The sequence below is a fragment of the Scyliorhinus torazame genome, chromosome 1 (assembly GCF_047496885.1).
Source record: "Scyliorhinus torazame isolate Kashiwa2021f chromosome 1, sScyTor2.1, whole genome shotgun sequence".
Classification (NCBI taxonomy): Eukaryota; Metazoa; Chordata; class Chondrichthyes; order Carcharhiniformes; family Scyliorhinidae; genus Scyliorhinus; species Scyliorhinus torazame.
In genome coordinates this window covers 417,281,997-417,294,292 of record NC_092707.1, presented here as the reverse complement: position 1 = coordinate 417,294,292, position 12,296 = coordinate 417,281,997, and the positions used below count along the sequence as shown (strand labels likewise).

Here is a 12,296-nt window from a genome sequence, read left to right as displayed (position 1 = left end):
ATTTACCTGTGCGGGGTCAGTGGGGATTGCTCTGTGCTGGGTCAGTGGGGATTTACCTGTGCTGCGTCAGTGGGGATTTATCTGTGCTGGGTCAGTGGGGAGTTACCTGTGCTGGGTCAGTGGGGAGTTACCTGTGCTGGGTCAGTGGGGATTTCTCTGTGCTGGGTCTGTGGGGAGTTACCTGTGCTGGGTCAGTGGGGAGTTACCTGTGCTGGGTCAGTGGGGAGTCACCTGTGCTGGGTCAGTGGGGAGTTACCTGTGCTGGGTCAGTGGGGATTTACCTGTGCGGGGTCAGTGGGGATTTGTCTGTGCTGGGTCAGTGGGGTGTTACCTGTGCTGGGTCAGTGGGGATTTACCTGTGCTGGGTCAGTGGGGATTTCTCTGTGCTGGGTCAGTGGGGAGTTACCTGTGCTGGCTCAGTGGGGATTTCTCTGTGCTGGGTCAGTGGGGAGTTACCTGTGCTGGGTCAGTGTGGATTTCTCTGTGCTGGTCAGTGGGGAGTTATCTCTGCTGGGTCAGTCGGCAGTTACCTGTGCTGGGTCAGTGGGGATTTACCTGTGCTGGGTCAGTGGGGATTTACCTGTGCTGGGTCTGTGGGAATTTACCTGTGCTGGGTCAGTGGGGATTTCTCAGTGCTGGGTCAGTGGGGAGTTACCTGTGGTGGGTCAGTGGGGATTTACCTGTGCTGGGTCAGTGGGGATTTACCTGTGCTGGGTAAGTGGGGATTTCTCTGTGCTGGTTCAGTGGGGATTTCTCTGTGCTGGGTCAGTGGGGAGTTACCTGTGCTGGGTCAGTGGGGATTTACCTGTGCAGGGTCAGTGGGGATTTACCTGTGCTGGGTCAGTGGGGATTTACCTGTTCTGGGTCAGTGGGGATTTCTCTGTCCTGGGTCAGTGGGGAGATACCTGTGCTGGGTCAGTGAGGATTTCTCAGTGCTGGGTCAGTGGGCATTTACCTGTGCTGGGTTAGTGGGGATTTACCTGTGCTGGGTCAGTGGGGATTTCTCTGTGCTGGGTCAGTGGGGATTTCTCTGTGCTGGGTCAGTGGGGAGTTACCTGTGCTGCGTCAGTGGAGATTTCTCAGTGCTTGGTCAGTGGGGATTTCTCTGTGCTGGTCAGTGGGGAGTTACCTCTGCTGGATCAGTGGGGAGTTACCTGTGCTGGGTCAGTGGGGATTTACCTGTGCTGGGTCAGTGGGGATTTACCTGTGCTGGGTCAGTGGGGATTTACCTGTGCTGGGTCAGTGGGGATTTCTCTGTGCTGGGTCAGTGGGGAGTTACCTGTGCTGGGCCAGTGGGGATTTACCTGTGCTGGGTCAGTGGGGATTTCTCTGTGCTGGGTCAGTGGGGATTTACCTGTGCTGGGTCAGTGGGGATTTCTCTGTAATGGGTCAGTGGGGAGATACCTGTGCTGGGTCAGTGGGGATTTCTCAGTGCTGGGTCAGTGGGGATTTACCTGTGCTGGGTCAGTGGGGATTTACCTGTGCTGGGTTAGTGGGGATTTACCTGTGCTGGGTCAGTGGGGATTTCTCTGTAATGGGTCAGTGGGGAGATACCTGTGCTGGGTCAGTGGGGATTTCTCAGTGCTGGGTCAGTGGGGATTTACCTGTGCTGGGTCAGTGGGGAGTTACCTTTACTGCGTCAGTGGGGATTTCTCAGTGCAGGGTCAGTGGGCATTTCTCTGTGCTGGGTCAGGGGGGAGTTACCTGTGCTGGGTCAGTGGGGAGTTACCTGTGCTGGGTCAGTGGGGATTTCTCAGTGCTGGGTCAGTGGGGATTTTCCTGTGCTGGGTCAGTGGGGATTTCTCTGTGCTGGGTCAGTGGGGATTTACCTGTGCTGGGTCAGTGGGGATTTACCTGTGCTGGGTCAGTGCGGATTTCTCTGTGCTGGGTCAGTGGGGATTTCTCTGTGCTGGGACAGTGGGTATTTACCTGTGCTGGGTCAGTGGGGATTTACCTGTGCTGGGTCAGTGGGGATTTACCTGTGCTGGGTCAGTGGGGATTTCTCTGTGCTGGGTCAGTGGGGAGTTACCTGTGCTGGGTCAGTGGGGATTTACCTGTGCTGGGTCAGTGGGGATTTTGCTGTGCTGGGTAAGTGGGGATTTCTCTGTGCTGGGTCAGTGGGGATTCCTCAGTGCTGGGTCAGTGGGGAGTTACCTGTGCTGTGTCAGTGGGGATTTCTCTGTGCTGTGTCAGTGGGGATTTCTCTGTGCTGGGTCAGTGGGGAGTTACCTGTGCTGGGTCAGTGGGGAGTTACCTGTGCTGGGTCAGTGGGGATTTCTCTGTGCTGGGTCAGTGGGGATTTCTCTGTGCTGGTCAGTGGGGAGTTACCTGTGCTGGGTAAGTGGGGATTTCTCTGTGCTGGGTCAGTGGGGATTTCTCTGTGCTGGGTCAGTGGGGATTTCTCTGTGCTGGGTCAGTGGGGATTTCTCTGTGCTGGGTCAGTGGGGAGTTACCTGTGCTGGGTCAGTGGGGATTTCTCAGTGCTGGGTCAGTGGGGATTTACCTGTGCTTGGTCAGTGGGGATTTACCTGTGCTGGGTCAGTGGGGATTTACCTGTGCTGGGTCAGTGGGGATTTCTCTGTGCTGGGTCAGTGGGGATTTCTCTGTGCTGTGTCAGTTGGGAGTTACCTGTGCTGGGTCAGTGGGGAGTTACCTGTGCTGGGTCAGTGGGGATTTCTCAGTGCTGGGTCAGTGGGGATTTACCTGTGCTGGGTCAGTGGGGATTTCTCTGTGCTGGGTTATTGGGGCTTTACCTGTGCTGGGTCAGTGGGGATTTACCTGTGCTGGGTCAGTGGGGATTTCTCAGTGCTGGGTCAGTGGGGATTTCTCTGTGCTGGGTCAGTGGGGTTTTCTCTGTGCTGGGTCAGTGGGGATTTACCTGTGCTGGGTCAGTGGGGGGTTACCTGTGCTGGGTCAGTGGGGATTTCTCAGTGCTGGGTCAGTGGGGATTTCTCTGTGCTGGGTCAGTGGGGATTTCTCTGTTCTGGGTCAGTGGGGATTTCTCTGTGCTGGGTCAGTGGGGATTTCTCTGTGCTGGGTCAGTGGGGATTTACCTGTGCTGGGTCAGTGGGGATTTCTCAGTGCTGGGTCAGTGGGGATTTACCTGTGCTGGGTCAGTGGGGATTTACCTGTGCTGGATCAGTGGGGATTTACCTGTGCTGGGTCAGTGGGGATTTCTCTGTGCTGTGTCAGTGGGGATTTCTCTGTGCTGTGTCAGTTGGGAGTTACCTGTGCTGGGTCAGTGGGGAGTTACCTGTGCTGGGTCAGTGGGGATTTCTCAGTGCTGGGTCAGTGGGGATTTACCTGTGCTGGGTCAGTGGGGATTTCTCTGTGCTGGGTTATTGGGGCTTTACCTGTGCTGGGTCAGTGGGGATTTACCTGTGCTGGGTCAGTGGGGATTTCTCAGTGCTGGGTCAGTGGGGATTTCTCTGTGCTGGGTCAGTGGGGTTTTCTCTGTGCTGGGTCAGTGGGGATTTACCTGTGCGGGGTCAGTGGGGAGTTACCTGTGCTGGGTCAGTGGGGATTTACCTGTGCTGGGTCAGTGGGGAGTTACCTGTGCTGGGTCAGTGGGGATTTCTCAGTGCTGGGTCAGTGGGGATTTCTCTGTGCTGGGTCAGTGGGGATTTACCTGTGCTGGGTCAGTGGGGATTTCTCAGTGCTGGGTCAGTGGGGATTTCTCTGTGCTGGGTCAGTGGGGATTTACCTGTGCTGGGTCAGTGGGGATTTACCTGTGCTGGGTCAGTGGGGATTTCTCTGTGCTGGGTCAGTGGGGATTTCTCTGTGCTGGGTCAGTGGGGATTTCTCAGTGCTGGGTCAGTGGGGATTTCTCTGTGCTGGGTCAGTGGGGATTTCTCAGTGCTGGGTCAGTGGGGAATTACCTGCGATCGGTCCGTTCTCTGAGGTGCTTTTCACCAACTGGTTTTTCACTAGATTTGATATTTCGGCGACAGTCCTGCTGAGATCTGTGAGTTTCACGTCCACGGTGAGCTGTGTGTGTGACAGGACCTGTTGTACTGGCACAATCTTAATCCTGTGGTATTCCTTAACACAAAGACACTGGCGTAAGATTCCTAAATGTAGACAGACATCACTCATAAATCTCATATTTTCATTCCTGGACAATTAGCGGCCAGGTCTGGACCCAACGTTGAGAAATCTTCCCGAAATCTCGACAACTCTCCTCCTTTCCCTTCATTCAAGTAACTTTCGAATCTCCATTTTATCACAGCTCTGAAAAGCTCCTGCAGATGTTGTAACAATTCAATCCCCACAGGCACGGCTGTATCGTGGGGCCGAGTGTGTGGGGTCCGGCTTATGGGGCCAGCGGAGTATTGAGGTGGGGAACGAGGGGTTTACTGGTGTTAGGGGCGAGGGGTGTATGAGGTGGGGGGGGGGGGAGAGGGTTTTCCTGGTGTTTGGGGAGGGCTGTGTATGTGGGGGGGGGGAGGCAGGAAGAGTGAGGGTGGAGCGAGGGGGGTGGGTTCTTTGTTCTTTGACATGGGAGAGGGGTTTGGGGGTGAGAAGGGGGAGAGGGGGTGAGTGGGGAGAGGGGGAGTGGGGAGAGGGGGAGTGGGGAGAGGGGGAGTGGGGAGAGGGGGAGTGGGGGAGTAGGGAGGGGGAGTGGGTGGGTGGTGGGGAGAGCGAGGGGGTGGGGGAGGGGGATGGGGAGTGTGGGGAGGGGGGGAGTGGGGAGAGGGGGAGTGGGGAGAGGGAGGGGTGGGGAGAGGGGGGAGAGGGGGATGGGGAGAGGTTGGTGTGGGAGGGAAGGGTGGGAACTGGGGGGGTGTATGAGGGGGGTGGGGAGAGGGGGGGTTTGGGGAAGGGGGTGAGGAGGGGGAGGGGGTGGTGAGCGGGGGGTTGGGGATAGGCGTGGGGGTGGGGTGGGAAGAGGGGGGTGGGAAGAGGGGGGTGGGGGAAGGTTGTGTGTCTGAGGGGGAGAGAGACAGGGGAGAGGTGGAGTGGGGAGAGGTACGGGGGTGGGGTGGGGAGAGGGGTGGTGTGAGGGGGGTGGGGAGAGGTAGAGTGGGGAGTTTGGGGTGGGGAGGGGGATTGAGGAGACGGGGGGGGTGTATGAGGGGGGTGGGGAGTGTGGTAGTCACCACTAGTTGTATTACATGTATTACGGCACTGCCTGTATAGTAGAGGTACATGGGTAACTCCCTGCCTGCTGGCTCCGCCCACTAGGCGGGGTATAAAAGTGCGTGCTCGCCGTGCTGCAGCCATTCTGGTTCGAGCTACAGGAGGCACAACACCTTTGCTCAATAAAACCTCGATTATTCCACTACTCTCGTCTTTGTGGTCATTGATAGCGCATCAGGGAGAGGGGAGGGGGGAGAAGGGGAGTGGGGATGGGAGGGTGGGGAGAGGGGCGAGGGGAGGGGTGGGGAGGGGGTGGGGAGAGGGGTGGGGGGAGAGGGGTGAGGGGAGAGGGGCGGGGGGAGAGGGGCAGGGGGAGGGGGGGCGGGGGGAGGGGGTGGGGAGAGGGGCGGGTGGGATGTGAGGGGGGGAGAAAGGGAGTGTGGAGAGGAGCTGGAGAGAGGGGTTGGGGAGAGGGGGAGGGGGTGGGGAGAGGGGGAGGGGATGGGGAGAGGGGGAGGGGGTGGGGGGGCGGGGGCAGGGGAGGCGGGCGGGGGGAGGGGGAGAGGGGAGGGGAGGGGGAGGGGGTGGGGAGGGGGCGGGGGGCAGGGGGGAGGGGGCAGGAGGGGGAGGGGGCGGGGAGGGGGAGAGGGTGGGGAGAGGGGGAGGGGTGGGGAGAGGGGCAGGGGGTGGGGAGAGGGGCAGGGGGTGGGGAGAGGGGCGGGGGGTGGGGGAGGGGTGGGGGAGGGGGAGGGGCGGGGGGAGAGGCGGGGGAGAGGGGCGGGGGGAGAGGGGCGGGGGAGAGGGGGCGGGGGGAGAGGGCCGGGGGAGGGGCGGGTGGGAGGCGGCGGGAGGGGGAGGGGGTGGGGGGAGTGAGATGGGGTGGGGAGAAGGGGAGGGGGTGGGGAGAGGGGCAGGGGGTGGGGAGAGGGGCGGGTGTGGGGAGAGGGGTGTGGGAGGGGCAGGGGGAGGGGCTGGGGAGGGGCGGGGCAGAGGGGTATGGGGGAGAGGGGGCGGGGGGAGAGGGGGGAGAGGGGCGGGGGAGAGGGGGCGGGGGAGGGGCGGGTGGGAGGCGGCGGGAGGGGGAGGGGGTGGGGGGAGTGAGATGGGGTGGGGAGAAGGGGAGGGGGTGGGGAGAGGGGCAGGGGGTGGGGAGAGGGGCGGGTGTGGGGAGAGGGGTGTGGGAGGGGCAGGGGGAGGGGCGGGGGAGGGGCTGGGGAGGGGCGGGGCAGAGGGGTATGGGGGAGAGGGGGCGGGGGGAGAGGGGGGAGAGGGGCGGGGGAGAGGGGGCGGGGGAGGGGCGGGCGGGAGGGGGCGGGAGCGGGAGGGGTTGGGGAGGGGGAGGGGCTGGGGAGAGGGGCAGGGGGTGGGGAGAGGGGCGGGGGGTGGGGGAGGGGTGGGAGGGGGAGGGGCAGGGGGAGGGGGTGGGGAGAGAGGGAGGGGGTAGGGAGAGGGGCAGGGGATGGGGAGAGGGGCGGGGGTGGGGAGGGGTGGGGGTGGGGAGAGGGGCGGGGGAGGGGGTGGGGAGGGGGAGGTGGCGGGGGGGTTGTGTAGGGGGGTGGGGAGAGGGGCGGGGGAGGGGCAGGGGGAGGGCGTGGGGAGGGGGAGGTGGCGGGGGTTTGGGGAGAGGGGCGGGGGAGGGGGCGGGGGGAGCGGAGGGGGGAGAAAGGAAGTGGGGAGAAGCGGAGTGGGGAGAGTGGGTGGGGAGAGGGGCGGGGGAGGGGGAGGGGGTGGGGAGAGGGGGAGGGGGTGGGGGGGCGGGGACAGGGGAGGGGGCGGGGCACAGGGGGAGAGGGGAGGGGGTGGGAGGGGGAGGGGGAGGGGGAGGGGGTGGGGAGAGGGGGAGGGGGTGGGGAGAGGGGTGGGGGGTGGGGGAGGAGTGGGGGAGGGGGAGGGGCAGGGTGAGGGGTGGGGGAGGGGCAGGGGAGGGGTGGGGAGGGACGGGGTAGGGGCGGAGTAGGGGCAGGTGGGAGGGGGAGGGGGCGGGGGGAGGGGGAGGGGTGGGGAGAGGGGGAGGGGGTGGGGAGAGGGGCAGGGGGTGGGGAGTGGGGTGGGGGGTGGGGGAGGGGCGGGGGAGGGGCGGGGGAGGGTGAGGGGGTGTGGAGAGGGGGAGGGGGTGGGGAGAGGGGCAGGGGTGGGGAGAGGGGCGGGGGGTGGGGGAGGGGAGGGGGAGGGGGTGGGGAGGGGGAGGTGGCGGGGGGGGTTGGGGAGGGGGGTGGGGAGAGGGGCGGGGGGAGTGGCGGAGGGAGGGGGTGGAGAGGGGGAGGTGGCGGGGGGGTTGGGGAGAGGGGCGGGGAGAGGGCGGGGGGAGTGGGGCGGGGGAGGGGGGGAGAAAGGGAGTGGGGAGAAGCGGAGTGGGGAGAAGCGGAGTGGGGAGAGGGGTTGGGGAGAGGGGCGGGGACAGGGGGACGGGGTGGGGAGAGGGGGGAGGGGGTGGGGCGGGGACAGGGGAGGCGGGCGGGGACAGGGACAGGGGGCAGAGGGGCTGGGGAGAGGGGCGGGGGAGGGGGAGGGGGTGGGGAGAGGGGGGAGGGGGAGGGGGAGGGGGAGGGGAGGGGGAGGGACGGGGAGGGGGCGGGGAGGGGGTTGGGGAGAGGGGCGGGGGGAGGGGGGCAGGGAGTGGGGGGGAGGGGGGGGGCCGTTCCAGCTCTCTCTGTACCTGGATGAGATGGAAGCTGTCACAGATTTTGGAGACTGCATCAAGTTGATGTTTCTCCTGGTTGACCTCTGAACATTTGTTTTCCATTTGGTTCATGAACCTGTTGGCCTGGGTGATCCCATTTCTCTGCTCCGTGTTGATCATTTCTATCACTTCCCGCTGTGCTTGTTCAACATTTTCTATCAGCTCCACAAAGTTCTGTAGAATTTCTGTCTTCAGCCTTCTGTGGAACTCCTGGTGAACAGAGGGTTAGAGGTCAGCTCGATGTGTCCCGTCTTTGGGTTAAAGGTCCTGTTACTGAGACACTAGTCTGTCTGAAATTGTTTCTTTCACACTCAAAGCTTTAGAAGTGGATTGAGACAGAATCCGACACTTGGTACAGAAGAGATGTTCTGACAAATGAGCAGGACCTGGGCAGAGGAATTTCCTGAATGTCTTCAAGAATGAGAACGAGGTGGAGGTCTTTCCAGAGAAACTCCAGCGAACCCTGCCAGTGCTGATTGTGGTGTGTGAGACGCCACAATTGATTCACACAGAGAGGGTGGAGGATGCTGGGAGGGGGAGGAGACAGCACTCAGTCAGGGTAACAGGAGATTCATACAATCAGAGAATTTACAGTGCAGAAGGAGGCCATTCGGGCCATCGAGTCTGCACCGGCTCTTGGAAAGAGCAACCTACCCAAGGTCAACACCTCCACCCTATCCCCATAACCCAGTAACCCCACCTAACCCTTTGGACACGAAGGGGCAATTTATCATGGCCAATCCACCTAACCTGCACATCTTTGGACTGTGGGAGGAAACCGGAGCACCCGGAGGAAACCCACGCACACACGGGGAGGACGTGCTGACTCCGCACAGACAGTGACCCAAGCCGGGAATCGAACCTGGGACCCTGGAGCTGTGAAGCAATTGTGCTAACCACTGTACTACCGTGTTGCCTTCTCCACCTGTGTTGCCCCTTTCAGTGACCTGTGGACTTGTACACCCAGATCCCTCTGACTGTCAATACTGTTGAGGGTTCTACCATTCACTGTATATTCCCTACCTGCATTAGACCTTCCAAAATGCATTACCTCACATTTGTCCGGATTAAACTCCATCTGCCATCTCTCCGCCCAAGTCTCCAAACGATCTAAATCCTGCTGTAATCCTCATCGCTATCCGCAATTCCACCAACCTTTGTGTCGACTGCAAACTTACTAATCAGACCAGTTACATTTTCCTCCAAATCATTTATATATACTACAAAGAGCAAAGGTCCCAGCACTGATCCCTGTGGAACACCACTGGTCACAGCCCTCCAATCAGAAACACACCCTTCCACTGCTAATCCTTTGTCTTCTATGACCTAGCCAGTTCTGTATCCACCTTGCCAGCTCACCCCTGATCCCGTGTGACTTCACCTTTTGTACCAGTCTACCATGAGGGACCTTGATAAATCAACATCGGACATGTGGGAGTCTTTCAAGCGACAGTTGATTCGGATTCAGGAAAGTCACGTCCCTGAGAGAACGAAGGATAAGTATGGGAGCTTTGGATAATGAGGGATATTGTCAACCTCGTCAAAAAGAAAAAGGAAACTTTGTACGGTCTAGAGGGGTGGGGACAGTCGAAACCCTTGAGGAGTATAAAGAAATAGGAAGGTACTGAAGCGGGAATTAGGAGAGTTCTTGAAAAGTCCTTAGCAAGTAGGTTTAAGGCAAATCGCAAAGCTTTTTATTCATATGTAAAAAGCAAGAAGGTGGCCAGGAAAAGGATTGGACTGCTTAAGGACAGTGGGGGGAATCTATGTGTTGAGCCAGAGGAAATGGGCAAGTACGAAATGAGTACTTTGCATCAGTGTTCACCAAAGAAAGGGAGTTTGTGGGAGATGGTTCTTGGGTAGTGTGTGTGGACAGTCTGGATCATGTTAACATCGAAAAAGAGGAGGTATTGGGTCCTTCAAAAGATATTGAGGTCGATAAATCTCCTGGGCCGGATGGGATTTACCCCAGAATACTGAGGGGAGCAAGGGTGAAAATTGCTGGGGCCTTGACTGACATCTTTGTTTCCTCATTGGCTACAGGTGAGATCCCAGAGGACTGGCGAATAGCTAATGTGGTAGCGCTTTTTAAGAAAGGTAGCAGGGATAATCCTGGAAACTATCGGCCGGTGAGCCTCACGTCAGTAGTAGCTAACGTTGGAGGGGATTAGCAGGGATAGATTTATACCCATTTGTAAACAAATGACTCATTAGCGATAGACAGTGTGGTTTTGTGAAGGGGAAGTCGTGCTTCACTCACTTGATCGAGTTTTTTGAGGAGGTGACAAAGATGATTGATGAAGGTAGGTCAGTGGATGTTGTCTATATGGACTTCAGTAAGGCCTTTGACAAGGTGCTTCATGGCAGACTGGTACAAAAGGTGAAGTCACACGGGATCAGAGGTGAGGTGGTAAGATGGATACAGAACTGGCTAGGTCACAGAAGGCAGAGGGAAGCAGTAGCTCAGTGGGCTAGACAGCTGGTTTGTGATGCAGAACAAGGCCAGCAACGCGGGTTCAATTCCTTTATCAGCTGAGAATTCTGAATTCTCCCTCAGTGTACCCAAACAGCTGTAGAAATGTGGTGACTAGGGGATTTTCACAGTAACTTAATTGCAGTGTTAATGTAAGCCTACTTGTGACAATAAAAGGTTATTTATTTAGAAGGGTGTTTTTCTGAATGGAAGGTTGTGACTAGTGGTGTTCCACAGGGATCGGTTGCTGGGGCCTCTGTTGTTTGTGGTGTACATAAACGATCTGGAGGAGAATGTAGCTGGTCTGATTAGTAAGTTTGCGGATGACACCAAGGTTGGTGGAGTGGCCGATAGTGTTGAGGATTGTCAGAGGATACAGCAGGACATAGATAGGTTGGAGACTTGGGCAGAGAAATGGCAAATGGAGTTTAATCCGGATAAATGTGAGGTGATGCATTTTGGTAGGTCTGACATAGAGGGGAAATATACCGTAAATGGTAAAACTCTCCGGAATATTGAAAGTCAGAGAGATCTGGGCGTGCAGGTCAACAAATCTTTGAAAGTGGCAACACAAGTGGACAAGGTAGTCAAGAAAGCAGACGGAATGCTTGCCTTCATTGGACGGGGCATCGAGTATAAAAACTGGCAAGTCAGGCTGCAGCTGTATAGAACCTCGGTAAGGCCGCACTTGGAATATTGCGCACAATTCTGGTCCCACACTACCAGAAGGATGTGGAGGATTTGGCGAGGGTGCAGAGGAGGTTGACCAGGATGTTGCCGGGTCTGGAGGGTGTTAGCTCTGTGGAGAGGCTGAATAGACTCGGACTGTTTTCATTAGAAAGACGGAGGTTGAGGGGTGACCTGATAGAGGTCTACAAGATTATGAGGGGCATGGATAGAGTGGATGGGCAGGCACTCTTTCCCAGGGTGGAGGGGTCAGTCACCAGGGGGCATAGGGTTAAGGTCCGTGGGGCAAAGTTTAGAGGAGATGTGCGAGGCAGGTTTTTACACAGAGGGTGGTGAGTGTCTGGAACGCGTTGCCAGGGGAGGCTGTGGAAACAGATACATTAACGGTGTTCAAAAGGCATCTCGACAAACACATGGATGGGACGGGGATAGAGGGACACGGCACAAGGAAGTGCTGAGGGATTTGGCCAAGGTTGGTGTCATGACCGGTACAGGTTTGGAGGGCCGAAGGGCCTGTTCCCTGTATTGTTCCTTGTTCTTTCTTCAGCGAGGATGGGAGTGTTAGGGGGGGAGATTTGATGTGAGTTCAGACATGGTCAGTGGAGACAGACGGGATTCAGTGATCTACAAACACACACAACTGCGGAACTGCGGCCCCTCCCCTACTCCTGTCTGTACCCCCACCACTGAATATCAGGAGTTATTCAAAGACAATGGCCTCAGGGTGGGCCCAGTCCTGTCTAATTACAGCAATAATAATAATCACCATCAGCTTTATTATTGTCACAATCAGGCTCACATTAACACTGCAATGAAATGACTCTGAAAAGCCCCTAGTCGCCACACTCTGGCTCCTGTTCAGGTACGCAGAGGGAGAATTCAGAATGTTGATGGATGGAGGAGGATGAGGAGTGAGAGCTCTTGCCCTTTCGGCCCCTCTTCATGCTCATTTGCCACTCACCATCCTAAATTACCCACTCTGAGATCAGGGGTCATCACACAGATGGACAGGGAGACATGTTCCACAGATTGGACTCAGAATACCCTGCCCCCCCCCCCGCCCCACCAACAAAGGTCGTTTTAAGGGCTTTGCATGAGTGACGATTAGAAATAAGATCTAGTTTTAAGTGGGTTTAGTTTAATGTTTCTGGGCCTGGAAGGGTAGAATCTGGAGTTAGATTCATGCTGGACAAAGGTGCGTGTCGGTGTGGGGGATGGGTAGGTTCCAACTGTGATTCTATTGTGCTTAGAGAGGGCTATGGTGTGAAGTGTAAATAAATAGGCCAGCAGAGGCAAGAGGTGGTGCTTAGCAACAGGAGGCCACTTTCCAGAGGGAGGGGCTTTCCTTTGCTCATTGTTTGAATGGAATTTGGAGGA

At 58.1% G+C, this 12,296-nt stretch overlaps 1 protein-coding gene across 1 annotated transcript in view; it reads right to left on the bottom strand.

The window, feature by feature from the left end:
- The window catches only part of LOC140424943 (E3 ubiquitin/ISG15 ligase TRIM25-like), an 872,674-nt gene that overhangs the window by 721,756 nt on the left and 138,622 nt on the right, over positions 1-12,296 (bottom strand). Inside the window, exons 3-4 of the mRNA XM_072508691.1 lie at positions 7,736-7,969; positions 3,879-4,041 (exon numbers count right to left, since the gene is read on the bottom strand). Coding sequence (XP_072364792.1) covers positions 3,879-4,041; positions 7,736-7,969 — 397 coding nt within the window. The remainder of the gene's footprint in view (positions 1-3,878; positions 4,042-7,735; positions 7,970-12,296) is intronic.